General features: G+C 37.8%; 2 protein-coding genes across 3 annotated transcripts in view; one reads left to right on the top strand and one right to left on the bottom strand.

Moving 5' to 3' along the window:
* LOC123507109 (conserved oligomeric Golgi complex subunit 5-like) overlaps positions 1-7,280 on the bottom strand; it is a 14,997-nt gene extending 7,717 nt beyond the window's left edge. Inside the window, exons 1-8 of the mRNA XM_045259678.1 lie at positions 7,051-7,280; positions 5,044-5,092; positions 4,576-4,680; positions 4,080-4,204; positions 1,612-1,825; positions 1,141-1,283; positions 401-554; positions 99-232 (exon numbers count right to left, since the gene is read on the bottom strand). Of these exons, the coding sequence (XP_045115613.1) occupies positions 99-232; positions 401-554; positions 1,141-1,283; positions 1,612-1,825; positions 4,080-4,204; positions 4,576-4,680; positions 5,044-5,080 (912 nt within the window). The 5' untranslated portion in view covers positions 5,081-5,092; positions 7,051-7,280. The remainder of the gene's footprint in view (positions 1-98; positions 233-400; positions 555-1,140; positions 1,284-1,611; positions 1,826-4,079; positions 4,205-4,575; positions 4,681-5,043; positions 5,093-7,050) is intronic.
* A 1,977-nt stretch (positions 7,281-9,257) lies between these two features.
* Positions 9,258-15,819, top strand: LOC123507117 (metalloendopeptidase OMA1, mitochondrial-like). Of its 2 annotated transcripts, none has more exons than XM_045259695.1 (9): positions 9,258-9,404; positions 11,524-11,745; positions 12,150-12,313; positions 12,509-12,648; positions 13,314-13,487; positions 13,840-13,947; positions 14,164-14,367; positions 14,683-14,871; positions 15,262-15,819. In XM_045259695.1, exons 1-9 carry the CDS (start codon positions 9,385-9,387, stop codon positions 15,394-15,396), a joined length of 1,356 nt encoding a protein of 451 aa, XP_045115630.1. In that variant the 5' UTR covers positions 9,258-9,384; the 3' UTR covers positions 15,397-15,819. The 2 variants fall into 2 exon arrangements, with proteins under 2 accessions (XP_045115630.1, XP_045115631.1); XM_045259696.1 differs by lacking the exon at positions 9,258-9,404 and adding an exon at positions 9,621-9,826.
* The last annotated feature ends 4,719 nt before the right edge of the window (positions 15,820-20,538 follow it).

Genomic DNA, 20,538 nt, shown 5'->3' with positions numbered 1-20,538 from the left:
AATTTGCTGTGTACTAACTGTATGTAATGACTTCCTTAACAAAAAACAGGTATCAGCAGCACACAGATATACATGTCTACCCACCCTGCTGGCCATACCTTGTGCAAGTGTGAAGTCTGAACACACACATGGAATATGTCATCCATTAGCTTCTCCAAGTTGGACCACAGCGATGCTCGAAACTGTACTGACTGTCCTGGGGCGGGCATGACAGCCTTGCCAGGGCCACCTCCTGAAGACATTATTTTTTACACACTAGGGATGGCCCAAACAATGCACCACAAATTCACACACACATCATTCATACTTTTAGCCCACCATACTGTATTCAATACAGAGTAATTTGTTGCACATTATAAATATTCAGATACATATGCAGTCACTGTGTAGGCAATCTTACCACGTCTGTTGTCCTGAGTCATCTGAAGAAGAGCATTGACATCTAGGGCATTAGCCACACTACGATTGATGGATGACGTGAGAGAGTTGAGCACTCTCTCCACACTGGGCACCAACATTCCCAAGTTATGGAACACCTGCAAAGCTGTTCCCACCTGCAATGACAATAATTACTGTATTGCAAAAAATGGAAAGAACAAACATCAGTATGTCTGTTTGTCCTTATGAAGTAATTTCAAATAAAGTCCTCAATCTGAATCTAACATGCAAGATATAAGCAGTAAATACTGTAGAAAACATCAGCTAAGACACATGTTACCATAAATAATCCAGTAATCACTTCATATATTTTCCTTTTGAGAAAGGAAAGTTATACAGTACTGGATGAAGTGTTTCTCAGCAGCCACTGCTAACATAAGAACTTGTGACATTCTTCCACACTAAATAAACATTAGCTAATGAAGATACTATTGGATAATATGCATGAGTTTAATTTCAAGATAAATAATAATGAATGAATGATAGTAAATACAAGCCACTGGAAGTGTGGTAAGCAATACTATGCAACCAGGGAATATGACATTGATTGAGCAAAAAGGTTGATTCAAGTCCCACATGACACATGACACATGGGCACTTACCACAACTCCCACCTCAGAAACCCTTGGCCTAAAAACCATCAACTTTCCTTCATTCCTGGAGATTTCACACTTATAAGACAGACAACACTAATGCACTTGCCTGTGTCTGATTCTGCAGCTCCATGCCACGGTCCATCATGAGTGCTGCCTGCTTCTCCACATCACTGCGTGCTTGGCGGACCAGCCGTTGTTCCTTCTCCAGCACCTCCAGGCCAGTCAGATCAATGTCCCGGCCAAGGTGATCTGAAGAGGGAGGCTATCTCAGTACACATCTTCTGCACTCAAAAAAATCTATGGTAGATTTTCTTTTTCATTTAAGAGGGACACTGGCAAAAAAAAAAAAAAAAAAAAAGTTCACGGAGAGTGCAGGTCTGAAAGAAAAGATAAAAAGGGATCACCCAAATTACAAGCTAAGTGTTCTGAAAGATTTCTGTAACTGGTTCTGTTTCTCTGTGCTTCTGCTTTATTCTTTTGATGTTAGTCTTTGCCTTCACCTGTTGTCCTACTTAGATGGAGCTGGATCAAAGACACACAGCAACATCAAAACAAATGTGAATGAACACTGACTGACCCAGTTCACTAAGACTGATGGCTGCTTTGGTGATGTCTCGTGGTTCAGTGGACAACTGTTGCTGGAGTCTGTGGGAAAGCATGAGGCAACGGATCACACGGCGCAGCAGTTCACATGACGCTTGCAGCCTCCCCAGCACCATGGTGTGTCGCTCCACACGGTGAAACGGTTCCACTACTCGCACTCGCAGCCGCTCCACCCCAGCAAGTAGTGTCTGTATGGATAGAGAAATGGTCAGCTATGGTTAGCAACACATCCTTTTTTTTTTTTTTTATGCAAGAGGGAAACTAGTCAAGCGCAACAAAACGTAAAAAAAGGGCCCACTTGATGTGCAAGTTCCCTTAAAGATTAGTAAAGAATTAGCCAAAAGATAGGGACAAAATGTCTTGAAACTTTCCTCACAAAAGAAATCAAGTTGTAAGAAGATGGAAATACAGAAGCAGGCAAGGAGTTCCAGAGTTTACTAGAAAAAGGTATGAATGACTGAGAATACTGGTTAACTCTTGTATTAGAGAGGTGGACAGAATAAGGATGAGAGGAAGAAGAAAGTCTTGTGCAGCAAGGCCACAGGAGGAAGGGAGACATGCAGTTAGCAAGATCAGTAGGGCAGTTAGCATGAAAATAGTGATAAAAGATAGCAAGAGATGCAACATTTTGGCAGTGAGAAAGAGGCTGAAGACAGTCAGTCAGAGGAGGGGAGTTGACGAGACAAAAAGCTTCTGATTCCACCCTATCTAATAAAACTGTGTGAGTGGAACTCCAAAACATGCGAAGAGTACTCCATATAATGACAGATAAGGCCCTTGTGCAGAGTTAGCAAATGAAGGGGTGAGAAAAACTGGCGGAGACACTGCAGAACGCCTAACTTCATATAAGCTCTTTTAGCAAGAGATGAGATGTGAAGTTTCCAGTTTAGATTATGAGTAAAGGACAGATCGAGGATATTCAGTGTAGAAGAGGGAGACAGTTGAGTGTCATTGAAGAAGAGGGGATAGTTGTCCGGAAGGTTGTGTTGAGTTGATACATGGAGGAATTGAGTTTCTGAGGCATTGAACACTACTAAGTTTTCTCTGCCCCAATCAGAAATCTTAGAAAGATCAGAAATCAGACGTTATGGCATCCCTGCATAATATGTTGACTTCCTGAAGGGTTGGTCATCTCTGATAGGATGTGGAAAGATGTAGGGTGGTCTCATCAGCATAGGAGTAGATAGGGCAAGAAGTTTGGTTAAGATCATTAATGAATTATAAAAAGAGAGTGGATGACAGGACAGAACCATTAGGAACACCACTATTAATAGATTTAGGAGAAGAACAGTGGCCGTCTAACAGAGCAGCAACAGCTTGAGATAAAGTTGCAGAAAGAAAGATAGAAACTGTAGGAGGGTAGTTTTGAGATCAAAGCTTTGTGCCAGAAAAAATTATGATTATTAGCCCTGTAGTCACTCAGTCACTGTTGACGTCATATGCCAGGTACATGTTTACTTCTCACAGCAGGCTTGGTATGTAGGCTATTAGCAAAACATTAAAGTTTTTTAATGCAAAATATTGGGATCTAATAATGATCTAAATGCATGTGAGAGCCATCAAATGTTAGGTGAAATCTAGCTTTTACTTCATATTCAGAGTCTAAAATCTGCTCATTTATCTTCCTTTTTTTTTTTTTTTTTTTTCAATGTCTGCCAAAACTGGGTGTGTCTTATGAGCCCATGCATCTTATGAGCCACCAAACAAGGTAAGTTACTGCACACATAGATGCAACATCCAGCTTTAGAAAAAAAATGAGGATAGAGAAAGTAAGAGGGAACAGAAGGGACTACTGTCAGTTGCCTCTCGACAGCTCCCACCTACATGAGGATCACATTGCACTAACACGTAACTCTTTCTTGGTCTGAAAAAATTTACAAGGACAAAATGACTACATGGCAACTTTGAATAGGCCTTCGTATGTTTTTGAAAGCAAAGATTTATAGATTCAGTGTATGACATATTGAAATAAGGGAAAGTAATCTTTTGTGACTATTCCTTGCTTCAGCTAACAAAATAGCTGTACGAATTTGCTTTAAATGTGCATGGAAAATGTATAGGCCATGATTTCATTGTACAAGTGTTAAAGTTTCACTAGAATTAGGTAAGTAGAAAATTCAACTGTATAACTAATGCTGTGGAAATAGTGAGCGCCTTGGTGAAGAAATTAAGTGACAAGGAATGTGAAGATATGCCTCACCACAAACATGATTCTAGGAGCTCCAAAACATTTGACAACACCTTACATGGTATCAAGAGACACTTAAAGGTATATTCTCAGCTTACACCAAAACAACTACAAAAAAAGTAACCATTAGGGACAATGATATGAAAATACCTGTAAAAATAAGTGTGTGAATGTACATGAGAGAGAGAGAGAGAGAGAGAGAGAGAGAGAGAGAGAGAGAGAGAGAGAGAGAGAGAGAGAGAGAAAAAAATTACCTGAATCCTGGTATGCATGGTGTTGAGCACATCCTCCAGGGTCTCCACACCAGTGGCCTGGGATAGCAGGTCCTCATAGTGACTTCCCACTTGGTTCTCTATCTCACGTTCCAGGCAGTTTAGGCCTGACACAGGAGAGATCTTATTTCAATAGCTATTGGAAGAATTGAATAAAATTTATATGTAACAATAATTATTATTATTCATGATCATTCTAAAACAAATTGGCCCTCAATAATAAGGGATAGGATAATACAAATGTAAGTTTGGTGTCAGAGCATGAGCCCTGTAGCATGAGACAAGGCCAAACCAGCTCCGCTCACCCAAAATGAATCAACCAGAGATCACTAAACCCTACAACACCAACCTCTCCAACTTATATATAAACAAAATTGCATATTTTTCATGCATTTACAGAAAAATTCCTATTCTAGCTATTCTAGAGGTAATGCTGAGAAAGTGGGGTTAGATTAGGTACAGCAAAGTATTTTCTTACCAAGGGTCAGCTTGTTGAGGTGGTCGGTGATGAGCATGCCCTGCACCAGCTGGCTTACATGGCTCTGCACATCAAAGTTCTCTTTGAGGAAAGGAGCATAGCTATCTGTGGACACAAAGGTATGCAATATATACTCTCTACTGCATGTTTAACTACCAAGCTTAGCATTCAGCTCAGCAGAAACTAAATTTGCAGAGAAGTCAAACATTCAACTTCTGATCTGATTTCTCTATAATTCCTAAATGAGGCAGTAATCTAATGATGTTCAATGATTCAAAAACCTATTCTTTTATTTGTCTACTCCCACAATCCTTCCAAACTATCATCCCCTCTTCTTCACTGATTATCAACTGTTTCCATCTCCTGCATGAACATAGTTACCTACTTGGACAGTCATTTTCTAGAAATCTCAACTGAGAATTTTACATACAACACCCTGTTAAAACACTTTCCATTGTGTATACTCACTGTCTTCCTTAAATTCCTTGAATACAGTAGAAGCCATCTCTGAATAAACCTGAAAGCAATAACACATTATATTAATTCATCTCACAAATGTCAAGAATTACTAATACTACTTGCTCTTTCCTCAAAAGGTGAACAGTTTACTGGTGAATCATGAAATGCATTTCTCCATTAACTGCATGAATAAACATAAGAAAATATAAATAACAAATAAAAATTGAGAAAGATTCCTAACCAGCACACGCATCCTAACAACTAAAACATATCATGCAAGGAAGCCACAGAATGCCTGACTTCTGATTTCTCTAAAACTTCTGATAGGGGAAGAGCAAACTTAGTATTGTTAAATGCCTCAAAAACTTAATTGCTCGATCTACCAACTCACACACAGCCTCCCAGAGAACTATCCCCTCTTCTTCAATGAGAATCAATTGTCACCCTCCCACAATGAACATCCTTTACTTAGTTATAATCTAAACTGGAAGTGTAACATTTCATCTATATATAGCAAAAACAGTTTCTTTTGAAGTTAGGCATTGAATAATTTCTGCCAATTTCTTTCACTCCCTAATTACTAACTGTGTACAAGGGTCTTATGCCTTATTTGTCACATGAAATACAATGAAAATAAAATGAGAAATATATGGTATATAATTTTTGTTTTTGCACAGGGGTTCCTTGAGACATGCAATTTATTTTAAGGGTTAAGCAAGGGTAAAAAGGTCGAGAAATGCTGCTATAGAGCCATCATTAAGATTTTACATTCACATTCAATCCTTGGTGTCTAAAGCTACTGGACTAGCAAACTTGTTTCTCAAATCCACACTGTGCCAGTCTCTTTCATTCACGGTTAATTAGGCTTTTTACCACTCACATACGTTCTGCTTGAGTTTACGTCACCAGTCTGGAATACAGGTTACATCATAGATTTGACTTTTTTGGAATCTATTCAGCGACGTTGGACTAAGCAAGTTACAGGTCTTGGTAACATGTCTTATGGCCAGCATCTCAAAACTCTAGATCTGCATTCTGCCAAAGGGTGTTTGTTTTGTGCTGATTCAATGAAGTGCTGGAAGATCTTTCATGAGATCCATGCATGGTGTTACTGCTACTGCTATTTTTATCATAGCCCCTCTGAGAAGGATGCTAAGAGGTCATGGATTTAAGATATTTGTTCCCTACACATCCTGGGACCATTGGAATGCTCTCCCTGCTGAATTAACTGAAACAGACAACCTCAGTACATTTAAAAGGGGACTCTGTGACTTTTTAGGTGATGAACTATTTGACTATAGTGAGTCACTAACTGCCATTATATTCTCTTTTGTCTTTGTATATGGGGTTATAGCACACTATCCACTCATGTCTTCATCCCCCTTTTTTTTTTTTGTATTGTTTTGCTTTGGTTGTTGTTCATTTTTGGACTGATGTGCTAGCCACTGTGGAGTTCCCTCCAAGGAAGCCTAACCAGGCAAGAAAGAGGTAAGATGTAAGAGGTTTCAAGATGTTTATTCCTTTTACTTGACTAACTCTCTCAGACCCGCAAGGGAACTAACAAGTAACAACTAAGTGGGTTTTTTTTTTTCTATTTCACTCTTCATGTTGCTCTTGGCCATTTATATATATATATATATATATATATATATATATATATATATATATATATATATATATATATATATATATATATATAACTGACACATATTCTCCTAACAGACAATATCCTAACTGGCACACAGTCCCCTGATTAACACATTATCTCCTAACGCGTACAGTGTCTATACTGGCAAATGCAGTCTCCTAACCTTAACTGACACGTCATCTAAACTGACACGTAAAGTAGTCTCCTGCTCTCTCCAAATCTATAAACCCAAATATACTCATAAATAGAGCATACTGCCTCTAATTGATGCACGGCCACTTAGTTGAAGCAATCATCCTCTTAACTGAAGTAGTCTTTTAATTGCAGCACACATAGTCTGACAGGTACACTTTTTTACCAATACTCACCTTGTTTTCACACTCGCAATTAAGTCTCAATAACTTTCCTGGCTTCAGTACTTCCCTTGTATGAACTATATGTCTTTTCTTTCCATGTCCATTTATAGGCCTGTCACTGCCATGCCAATCTACTCTTTTTGACACAACACTCCCTTCTAGTTCCCATCTCGTAGTGCAGAGTTTTCTGTTTTTTCACACTATACGACCTCAATAGGAGGGTTTGAGGTATCACCTAGTGACGAGTGAGTAGGGAGTTTAGCGACCAACAGATGGGGGGCCAGTCGATCACAGCTGCTGGTTCCAGGAGGGAGCGGGGTGTCCGTTGGCGGGAAACTCATTCTGTTCAAACCTTCTGCTTCTGACAGAAAACGGATGGAACACTTGCAGATTGACGCTGTGGTCTAGGTAGCAAAAGCAAGGATACAATCATATCCTTGGTCGAAACGCTATTTATTCCCAGAAGATCCCCTAAAACACTGGTTTCCAAACTGTACGTGGTACGCGTACCACTTACATGGTCTTCCAAGTGGTACATGAACATTTTCGGGATTATATATACGATTTTTAGTTGAATCATATTAATTCATTTCTCAGAAAAGAAATATCATTACCTAACACAATAGCATGAATCTACATGCTGGCGCGGAGAATGCCGGAGATGCATCACTCTCATTGAATTGAGTTGTGTTCTTGGTTAGTCCAAGAACTTGTGAATGAATTGCTATTTGCTGGCATTGAGTTTTCTGGAACCACAGGTGGTAAGCCGGAACTATACGGAACCTTCAAGTGATGTGTACTACCTGCTCAGTAAAAAAGTTTGAGAACCATTGATTGAATAGGCAGGTATGTGAGAAACACTTGTGACATCTATAATGAGATGTATGTATGCAAATATGTTTTTTTTTTTTCTTCTTCTTTTTCTATGTAAGAGAGAAGGACTGGCCAAGGACATGTCTTGAAATGTCTTGAAACCTTCCTCTTGAATGAAGTCAAGTCATAGGAAGTTGGAAATGCATGCAGATACAGGCAGGGAGTTCCTGAGTTAACCAGAGAAAGGTGTAAAAAAAAAAAAAAAAAAAAAATGAGAGTGCTGGTTAACTCTTGTGTTAGATAGTTAGACAAAATAGGGGTGGGAGGAAGAAGAACTATCAACTAGTTGATAGTTATCAGTCGCTATGCGCAACGTTTTCAGACTAGAAGGGCTCAGTCGATACTTCTAGCGACTTGCAATTTCAGTTGCAAATTGGGAAGTGTGAACCCGCCTTTATAATGAATATAAAAACACGCTTTGGTTCTCTCCCTAATGATTCACTCAAATACCATGAAATTCACAGAATCTCATTTAGAGGCACTTAAAAAAAAAAAAAAGTATTAAGATTTCATAGCCATTGGACATAACAGGCCTGCGAGACACCCCCGCCCCTAGACGCCCCGTTTATCATACAATATATATCTGTATTTATTTATTTAAGTACTTGTATTCTTGTGATGTATACTGTCTATATATTTTTGATACCTTAACTTGTCTTTGCCCAGGGGGTGGGTGGCAAGGTCCATCCTCCTCCTTTGTTGTATTTATTTAGTAATTCAACATAAATTTATCAATCAATCAACATACAACAGCGCTTGAAGAACGCGTCCTATCCGAACGAGCTCTCTGCAGCTGGAACCGGAAGAGTTGCTGTTGCAGTGTTGCCAGATCAGCCAGTTTCTGGCTAGATCTAGCCAATTTTTTAATCATTCAGCCAGAAAAAAATTGATCTAGCCATTAGCCAGAAAAAGCAGCCAGAATCTCAAAAGATTTAGCCATTTTTTAGCCATTATTTATAGGGACAAGTGAGTAAATATCTTACAATTATATGCATTTATAAGTATGAATAGTAGTATTCCTACATTCCAAGTAAATAAGATAAAAAAAAATATCTTACAATTACATACATTTATAAGTATTAATAGTAGTATTCCTACATTCCGAGTAAATAAAATAAAAGAAAAAATTGTAAACAGTGAAACGGATACGACTCAGACGGTCAGATCCCAGGTCTTGGACGCGTCCAGTTCACGAAATGGGTTACAGGTTGGATACAGGTCTACCGTCTAAGACGAGGGAGCTCTCAGTCTGAGCCCATCGTGCGTGGAGCCTGTGCTCGATTTGCCCTCTTCTGAATATTAGCATATATATATATAATATATATATATATATATATATATATATATATATATATATATATATATATATATATATATATATCAGTGTGGGGAATAGCCTATTATCAAGATGCCAAAGCAACCGTACACACAGAAATTTAGAAAAGAATGGCTTCAAGAGGACTTCTGTAAGGAATGGATAATGGAAATTCCAGGTGATGCAAATAATGTACATTGTAAATTTTGTAAGGCAGTGATTAGAGCAAAACTTTATGATACAAAGGAACATGCAAAAGTAAGAAGCACTTGAAAACAGTGAGCCATTTTCATCATCATCAAGGCAGATGAAAATTAATTTCTCAAGTAGAAAATTCCCGATTTTTTTAATATAAGTACATTCATTATATTTATTATCATACATATAAGGCAATAGTACATCACCAAATGTTATTGGTAGGCTTTGAGAATTTAGCCATTATTATTAGCCAATTTCCATCTAAAGTTAGCCAATTTTAGCCAGTTTCTGTACCATATTTAGCCAGAATTGAGCTCAGCGATCTGGCAACACTGTGCTGTTGTAAAGGGCCACAAGTCTCGCTATTGTTGTAAACAGGTCGTCTGTTTTTATTATCTCGAGGTTTGTGTACATTGAGAAAGGCACCATCTATGTATGGTAGTTGCTTTCTTCTGCTTGTTTGAGGATATATGCTTTAGACAATTGTAAACCAGGTGAATGTACAACCATGAATTATGGAGCTCATATGATTTATCCATCCAGCTACCCTTAACAATAACTACAAACACAAGTGACTTTTTGTTTTTTCTTTACCATTCAAATCGCACTGAAATTTTTTATTTCACCAGTCTAGTAAATAAATAAGGCGAAATAGTACCCTTTAATATGCTACATGGAAAGTTTAAGTATGGTAGAAACGTGAAATTTGTGGTCTATCATAACCTAACCGTGGGGTGTACCCCCTAATGACATTAACCTAACCTGAATCCCTCTTAAAAACATCAACCCAACAAAGGGGGCTATGCCTTCCTTGGACCACAAAGGGCACTAACCTAACCTAGCCACCGAGGCTTTCCTCCCTGTGGGTTACCTCACAAATCCTAGCCTACAACCCCACTTTCCAAATAGTTTAACAAGCTCATGACATTGTCCCCGAGAAACCGCCCTGCGCGCTCGCCTCGATTCCCAGCTGATTTGACATCACTTAAAATGAGAAATATATGGTATGTCATTTTGTTTTTGTGCAGGGATTCCTTGAGACATGTCATGTATTCTATGAGTCACGCTTTATTCGTTACCGTATTCTCTCTCTCTCTCCTTATTCGTTTTCATTTTCTCTCTCTCTCTCCTTATTCGTTTTCATATTCTCTCTCTCTCTCTCTCTCTCTCTCCTTATTCATTTTCATATTCTCTCTCTCTCTCTCTCCGACCAATAGGGTGGCTTCATATATGTGACATCAAATCAGCTGGGTGGAGGAGCTGCAAAGTGGGAATCGAGGCGCACGCGCGGGACGGTTTCTCGGGGACAGTGCCAATAGTTTAACAAGCTCATTTGCTTTATTATAAAATGGAAGTAAATAACAACTTATTGTAATATGGAGGAAGACCCAGGGTATGGCTGGCTGATCTTCCACATCCTTAAGTGATACCTTGAGTGAGAAGGGTACACTTTACTTATCTAGTGACTTAGCTGGTAATAGCACAAGAGGCAAGGGAATTAGAATTGCTCATAAGGGTTACCTCTTCTCATTTGGTTATGAACATGCAGGTCATGTTTGTTCTTAAAAGTATTCACTTTAACTTTTTATAAGTTCCACCAACAAACTGATCCACAGGTTTACCATTTGAGAAGAAAATGTTTCTTTTGTGTGTTCTATGGTGTGGCTTTTCCAGTATGAGAGAATGTCCTTGGGCTAACATGCTAGGGTACATAGGAGCAACCAGCTTGAGGTAGTCATGTTCTCCACCCATTCTGTCAAAACCTTTTAAAATTTTAAACACCTCAATCATGTCTACCCTTTCTTCCAGAATAGTAAAATTCAAACTGGCCAGTCTTCCACTGCGTAGGTTGTGATTCAATATGGCATCCTATTTTGCTAAGAAAAAAGAAGTCAATGTTTTTAAATTCATAGACCACAGTCACTTCAGTAATCCTGTTTTCTGACAGTTTACTAACAATGAACCATGATTATCTTGCTTTCTGGTCTAACATTTACATACACACTGTCATGTATCATATCTGAGGGTTTTGGATAAAATTATAGAGTATTTTAAATGTACGTTTCATAAAAGAACTCTCTCTCTCTCTCTCTCTCCAGTCCCTTCCAAACAGGGTCACCTCCCAGGATGCTGCTGCTCAGAGTGGCTCAACAGGCTATATTTGCACACGGTATCAGCCATGGCTCAAGAGTTCTAGTCGGAGAATTAAGCACAGCTGGGAGACTCAGCTGCAGGGACCATCGCTACCACCACCACATCTCCTTGGTTTGGGATCGTACATTCAGCCCTGTACAGTTTGTGAGGAAGATACACACAACAAGGTAAATGAGGAAGCTTATTGGTAGCTAAGCATTGGTTTTTGAGAATTAGAATGACATGTAGATCCATACCACAATTGAGTGATACATTAGTACATACATCTGTTTATTGCCTGTTTTTTTACAGTACTGAATTTTCATGATTAATTATTGATTTCTGTACATATCTATCTTTATTATGATTAGGTATGATTTCTTTGTACTTTATTTGCATATTGGTTACCACTTGTTGGTTATTGGATGCATGTAGAATAGATTATTGATTCTTTTTAAATTGTGTTGTAGTGAACCTGAGGCTATGTATGGTGGGGTGTATGAAAGTTTTAAGGTAATTCTTACAATGATAGTTTAGGTTCCTTCATGTGATACCCTTTACAATATAATATAATTCCTCTAGTTGCCTTCAGGCCTCGTCTAGTCCATCCAGTCCTGCTAGCTGTGCTGCGACCAGTCAGCAAGTTTCTCGCTGTCTTGGTGGGTCGAGGCTTCAGGAAGTGGTGGCAGGCATTACCACGGCATAAGAAGGAAGTTTTCAGGAACCACTTGCGGCGAAACATAGTGCGCTATGCTGGTAACTTGAGTAGATTGAGCAAATATTTATACTGTAAAATATATAGTTCTGGTTAGTGGTTAATAAACATTGCATTTCTATTCAAAGAGAGATCCATCTATATTCTTTTTTCTCACAGTGCATTTTTATTTTAATTTGATAACATTAAAGTGCTTTAAGTCATAACAGTAAAAGCATATTCCCATCCTTCCTCAGTTGGTTGTGGTCTGATGGGGACAGCAGGCTTTGTGTATTACAACAACCATGTCACCACTGCCCCATACACTGGGAGACGCAGATTCATGGCCTTCAATTCACAGCAACAATTGTCCATCTCCAATCAGCTTTATCAAGTGGTTAGTGGCTTACAGGTCTCCAAATTATGCCATTGCTATTCTGTCACTACACCAATCTAAGTTATTTATTTTCATTATGCTATAGGAAAGTATGCAAAGGGTATGAGAAGAACAGATATCCTCAGTGAAGATGGATTGGAAAGTTGGAGATTAAACCGAGCACATACAACAATCAAGAATGCATACTGTGGAGAGGGATTTACTTGAGAGGAGCTTGCAGAGTGATAAGATTGGAGAATGAAGGCAATGAAATAGTATATGATAGATATGTTATGAGAATTTGTGGATATGCAGTGAAGTGTAAAGTGAAGTGGAAGAATAGATGAGGAGTGTTAGTGCTTTGAGATGCTTTGGCCATGTTGAGAAGGTGAAGAGAATGAGGAGAATTATTTGAAGGAAATGTATGTTTGGGAAATTAAGGAAGACATGAGTGAAAGAGATTATATTAGAGGAGAAGAATTGGAAGAGAGAGAGAGAGAGAGAGAGAGAGAGAGAGAGAGAGAGAGAGAGAGAGAGAGAGTTCTCTATCTTTAAGGGAGTGAGTCATCAGACTTTAGATATTAAATTAATTAACCTATGATAAACATGAACAAGGATTTTTATGTTAGCAAGATTCCAAATTTAATTTATTAAACTTCAAATCCTTTTCATCAAAATATTTGCAGGTGATGGAGGAGTATGCTGATCACATGCTGTGCAAGGATCATCCGATGGTAGACTGTGTCCGTAGGGTTGGCAACAGACTCCTGCAGGCCAACAATACCATGCCAGAGATGTACACAAGGGTATGGACAGTCTCTGTGGTGGACAACTCCCTTATGAATTGCTTTGTGCTACCGGTGAGTTTAGCTCTCCCCCCCCTCTCTCTCTCGCTGATTTGTTTTTCTTTTTATCTTTGTATAATTTTTTTGTATATTTTTTATTTTTCTCCCTCTTCTTTCTTTTTTGCCCAAATTCAAGAAGATTGTCTAATCTACATCTATGTTAATAATGTTTGTGTACTTTATGTGTATTTAGTATTTATTGTGTCAATTGTACCATGTAGAATAGTGCATGAGACTAAGAGTGCATTTGATACCTGTATGAATGTGTGCTGTGTCATCCTGTATGGAATCACTGGCCTGGTGTATAAGTACAGTAGATAGGTCTATATGTTAAATATTTATTGTACAGTATCACCTTCACTTACAGACTGGTGACATTGTAATGTTCACTGGAATGATGGAAGTCCTTGACAATGATGACCAGGTGGCAGCAGTGTTGGCCCATGAGATGAGTCACACCATTCTGGAACATGTAGTGAGTGCAGACTGCCTTCCCCTTCAACTCAGCATGGGGAAAGCCTTTCTCATTACCATGTGCCACTTTATCTAGATATGTTCTTATGTTGTCAGTCAAAATACTGCAGTAGTTTACTATCATAGATGTTAACATTAACTTATCACCAAATGGTACCTTTTCCTTTGCTCCATAACATCTTGATGTCAATAATGCCATCCCCTCACTCCATCCCAGGCTGAGCACCTCAGCCAAAACTACCTGCTGGACCTGGTCATTTTGTTCCCTGTGGCACTCATCTGGGCAGTCCTTCCCAATGACTTACTTGCTGCACTCTCTCACTGGCTACTCAACCGTGTGGTGGAACTCTTCCTCAGACTGCCGTACTCCAGGACCTTAGAGTCAGAGGCAGACCACTTGGGTTTGCGTTTGGCTGCCAAGGTAATGCATACATTTCAGACAAATTTGTCTTCAAAGTTCATAAATGTTTCACATTTCAAACTTATTTTTGTTCACATTTGTTTTATTCTTGGTAACCTACATTATGGTTCCCTGGTTGGTGTATGTGACCACAAATGAAAGTTACAAATAATCAAAAAGTTGTGTGAAAAGAGGACGATAAATAACAGATAAATGAAACTAATATGAGAAAAAAATCATGAGGGAAATTTTCAGTTGATTTATCTGTCAGATTGTAAAGGTTTATGTGATTTATGCTCATGCACTGTAACTAACACTAACCTTGCTGTGGGCCAGGCCTGCTATGATGTGCGGGAGTTCAGTGCATTTTGGGGAAAGATGGCTGTGCTGGAAAAGGTGAAGAAGATGAATGGTCAGGAAACAGAAGTCCCCTTCTGGTTGTCCACTCACCCAAGTAATGAAGACCGTCAGAAGGAGATGGATAAACAGATGCCTGAAGCCATTGACCTACGTCAGTTCTGTAAGGTGAGTCTTTTCCATTGTTCACCTGGAATTATGTAAGGTGAGTCTTGTCCATAGTTCACCTAAATTGGGGAAAATATCTGATTGAATTGATATAAATATGGTACAAATATTTATGGTGTATTTCTATTTTATAATGCAAGATCTCTTACTGTGTAGTATCTCAAGGTTATGGTGTTAAACAAGGTTTTCTCTGCATTGTGCTTAGCATTATGTAATGCCTTTATATGAAACTGATAAAGTAATTGAAGAGAAGCTATATGAAAGTTCTGCTGTTCAGGTTTCAGACTCAAGGAGTTTGGTACTCTAACATCAACTGTAACTTTAGGCGTAGAGTTAAGAAAGGTTTTTATCCATTAAAGACACTAAAGCTGCTTCTCTTCTCATCTCTAGTGCCCTAGCCTGTCACTAAGGGATCCAAGGGAGCCAATCAAAAGGCTACAGCAGTCAGTAACGGAGCAACACAACCAAACATCACTCAAGGGCACTCCTCTAAAGGAAGGTTCAACTGCCTCATCCTCCTCGTGATCCTTTGCATTCTCATTTTTCATTCCTCTGCATCACTGGTGCTATGACATCAGTATTGTCATTGTAGCCCTACTCTCATTGGATGGTAGTGGCCACAAAACTATTGATAGTTGTATGATATCAGAACATAAAGTATGTACTTCCAAAAATGGATATTTTTACACAATGATATCAGGCTGCACATAAGTTGTATAGGGAAACCAAGGTGGACTGAGCAAAAATGCTCAATGAGTGAAATCTGAAGTATCTATAATTAAGGCCTTCTTAAAGATAACATGGCTCATTGTTGTAATGTGTGGATCACTGTGGAAGTCTTATCATGAAAGTTGCCCTCATAGTCCATCTGTTCTTTCTTGACTATGTAAACATATTTTTGTTATAGATATGCTGTATATTTTATTAAATATTTATTGTGAACTGCCAGCATTGTACTTATGTGTACCTCAGAAGCAAGTTTCATGTGCTGGGGTGTAGTAAGCAAGGTTTTTAGTCACCCAAACTGGCCTCTTGCAGGTGGCATTTTTCAAACAGTGAGAGAGATCACAAATGAACAGCATGAAAAGCACATCAACAATTTTGAGTCAGAACAAAGGAGAAGTACAAGTAAAGATATACAATCAAACATTGTAGGTGACATTCTGGGGAAAATCTCACCGTACAGTGAGAACATGAAACAAGAAACACACACACACTCACACTCACACACACACACACACACACACACACACACACACACACACGGATGTAATGTGCATTATGTGCATTGTTGAAACAAAATGAAGAGTGGAGATCCATGTTAACTGTAAGGAGGAGGGATATTATGGCTGGAGAAGAGACATGAAGGATAAAGGGGGAGGAGGAGTGGTAATAATGGTTTGTGATTATATATGTGTGGAGGATGTGCAATGTGGTAAGGGCAAGGTGGAAGTAATGGGAGTAACAATCAAAACAGATGAATTGAAAAAAAGAAAAATCATAGTTATATATGTGCCACCTAAGACAAATACATGGGTAACTGAGGAACATAAAAATATGCAAAGAGAGGTGATTAAGTGCTTAGATAATATGTTGAGAAGAGATGGAAGAATACTTTTTTTTTTAGTTGGAGACTTTTTAACTCAAAAAAATAAAATGGAGAGAGATGGAAGTAATGGATAATGTAGGGCAGTGGAGTGAGGAGGTGTTACAGTTGACTCTGGTAAATACAATGGACCAGTGAGTGGAGGAGTCAACAAGGTACAAAGGGGAAGAAGAACCATCATTGCTTGACCTAGTATTCACAAAGAAACCAGAGCCCACTCCCAACATACAATATCTTAGTCCATTGGGAAGAAGTGATCATGTGACATTAGAGCTGGAACTACAGGAGGATGGGATAAGTTACAGAGATAACTACAAAAGAGAGAAATTAAATTATGCAAGATCAGATTTTTTAAAATCAAGAAACATTTTTGCTGACACTGAATGGAGAAACATTATGCACAAAAGAACAATCCAAGGAAAATATGAAATATTCTTACAAAAATATAGTGAAGGAGTAAAGAAATACATACCTTTATTTATAGAGTTAAAAAAAAAAATACACGCTTGGTACAAAGCTAGATGCACAGAAGCTAAAAAGGTAAAAGATAAAGCTTGGAAGAAATTCATAAAGCAGAGAAATGACTCACAGACAGCAGTATAAGGATGTGAGAAATGAATATATTAGAGTAAGGATAGAGAAAGAAAGAAACTTTGAGAAAGATATGAGTAAAAGCAAAGACAAAGCCAAGCTTTTCTACAAATTCAGATATGGCAAAATGAAGAACAAGGAAACAATAGAAAAAATAATTAAAGGAGGGAAGACATACCAAACAGAGTAGGAAATGTGTGAAATAATGAATGAGAGCTTCAAAATGGTGGTCACTGTAGAAGATTTTACAGAACCTAATAAGACATTGCATGGCCAAGGGTTACGGTAAATCACTGTGCACAAAGAGGATATTGAAAGATTATTGAATGGAAGTGTAAAAAAAAAATATATATATATATATATATATATATATATATATATATATATATATATATATATATATATATATATATATATATATATATATATATATATATATATATATATATATATATATATATATATATATATATATATATATATATATATATATATATATATATATATATATATATATATATATATATATATATATATATATATATATATATATATATATATATATACCACTTTCATAATTTTCCCAGTCCACTTCTTTACAGTTGAAATCTCCTACTAATATCACATTTTTCCTTTCTTTAACGATTCTCGTTAGACTCCTTATTGTGTCATCTATCATGTCTTTATATTCTTGATTGGTCCATGAATTTGTTTTTGGTGGCACATATGTTACAATGATTGCTAACTCTTTTTTATTAATATGCATCTTAACATACAATACTTCTGCTTTTCCTTCCCCACATTCCACTTGGTTTATCACTACCTCCTTCCTTAACATTATCATGACTCCTTCTCCTCCTTTACCCCCTCTGTCTCTTCTCCATACATTATACCTATTATCCAAGCCTATTTTGATTGCCTTATTTAGTTTTGTTTCAGTCAGACATACAATATCCAGATTTTCTTTCTTTATGTAATCTCTTAATTCTAATTTACTTGATAAAACCCCGTCTATGTTCGTATACATCATTTTTAGTCTCTTGCCTTTATCATTTTTAGTTAAACTTGTTCCACTTTTTTCTCTTCCTTCTCGTTTATATACTATTTCCTTATCCTGTCTCCTAGAATTCTCCAAAAAAATGCTTTTTTCCCTCTTCTGACCTTTCATTATTTTTTTTCCCTTACTGCCACTGCCAGTTCATTGTATCTCTTCCTTTCTTCCTCATTTCTATTTTTCTTTATATAGATATCCTTGCAGCCTTCTGTTTCTCTAAGTTTTGTTGTTCTATATAATATTTCTTCTGTTGCTGCTTGTGATTTTAGTAGTATTTTAATTGGTCTCGTTTTTCCTTCTTGATATGGTCCCATTCTGTTTATTTCTTCTACTTCCTCTTCCAAGTTCTGCCTATCTTCGTTGTTTAGATTCTTCAGTAGGTCCTTGACTGATTTCATTTTTTCTTTTTCTCTTCTTGGTCTATATTTTATATTTTTTTCTTTTATTCCAAATACGACTACACTCTTCTTTTTTTCTGCAATTTCTCTAACTAGATTTTCTTTTGTTTGTGTGTGTGAGTGTGTGTGTGTGTGTATATATATATATATATATATATATATATATATATATATATATATATATATATATATATATATATATATATATATATTAGTTAGCGCTGATTCAAGCGCCAAATTCAAACTCTCTCAACTGGTGCCAGGTAGCCTTCAATCCTCGTCCATGCAATAACACCCAATAACTGTCCTCGCATTATGCCAAACTAATGTAGTATTGACTATATACTGTAATAATCCATTAAGATTGCAATCGGCAAAGTTGTCATCCGGCATCAATTTCAGCGTCAAATAATAACTGGGGGGGGATTCCTTGATCCTTCCAGTGCTAGCCATGTTTTCCCATAAGCCATTGGAATATTTGTAAAAAATATCCCAAGTTCGCCTCTCAGACTTGTGATGCAACACGGTGTGAATATCTTGTCTCAGTGTCTGAGTCATGCCATGATTCCCTATTTGTTTAAGAGAAAAAAAAATCTATCTTATGTATTCAGTTTACTGTTCTGTCACACTGTTTCATTCTATGTCCAGCAGGTTGATGGCAGATCCCAAGCTCACTCTTTGTTGCAGAATCTATTCATATCAAGCGATAAAATGTATCCAGTTATTCCAGGCGGCTCCCTGCACCCATGTCTTCCACTAGAGCAGAACTGTATGCTGTACTGGAGGCACTCCATATTGTGGCACCTTTCCGTAAGAACGTATATTTCTTTATTGACAGTCAGGCTGCATTGTATGCCCTTCAATCCACCTCCCCCATGGACTGTGATCTAGTTAATAAGTGTCTTGATCTCATCCATACCCTAGAAGGTGCTGGTGCCACGGTCCATTTCATCTGGATACCCTCTCATGTGGGTATCCCGTTAAATGAAAAAGCAGACCACCTTGCACAGTATGCCCTACAAGATGACACAGTGGACCCTGAGTACACTCTGGGTTATGTTAAGAGTAGCATTAAGGACTTTGTACATAGCAGCATTAGTGATCAGTTGGAGCTTTGTTGCCATAGGGGCAGTAGCACCAGTCTTCACTATGCACGTGTCTCCCAGAGCTGTGATTACACCTACGGGAGACACACTGCATCACATGACAGGATGGCACTGACTTTTGGGAAGTCAGTGCTTCTCCTGGTGTGTGCTGTGTGCTGCACCAAGGGGACACACTCTGCATCACTATATCATGGAATGTCTTCTCATTGCTAAATTTAGGCCACAAGGTCAACATGACTCGTATAGCCTCATTGACCATCTTCTAGACTCAGCCACTCTCAGGGATATACTCAGGGAATATCCTCAGTTTGCTCCCAGACTGTAGGATGTTTATGCAATAAGGTGTGCAATATCTGTACTTATTTATTGAAATACTTGTATTCTTGTTATGTATACTGTTTAGTGTTATATTTTGATACTTTAACCTTAAGTCTTTGCCCAGGGTGTGGGTGGCAAGGCCCATCCTCCTCCTTTGTTGTAATTATTTTTTAATTCAACAATAAATGTATCAATCAATCAATCTCCATAAAATCCCACGCACCAAGTATAGTCCCTCGCGCTTCTCACCCTATGATCAGCCTCCCACTTCGCTTCCTCCCTCTGGGTTGGTGCCGCTCACCCAAGGACCATGGGCTCTCATTTTTAAGGTAATTACCTCAGATTAGCATAATCTCACCACTTTTAAGGTGATTTTGATGTAATGCTATTCTTAAGGTAGTTCTGAGGTAATTCAGATATTATTATTATTATTATTAACAATAATAACACTCAACATTACATTCAATCCTTTATTTTTATTATTATCACTATTATTACAAATTAACACGACACAAAAGCAACAATTATTTGGCCACTCATTAACACTAATAATAATAACAATAATTATAATAATAATAATAATAATAATAATGT

This window comes from Portunus trituberculatus, chromosome 21 (assembly GCF_017591435.1).
Source record: "Portunus trituberculatus isolate SZX2019 chromosome 21, ASM1759143v1, whole genome shotgun sequence".
Lineage (NCBI taxonomy): Eukaryota > Metazoa > Arthropoda > Malacostraca > Decapoda > Portunidae > Portunus > Portunus trituberculatus.
This window is presented reverse-complemented; position numbering and strand designations above follow the sequence as displayed.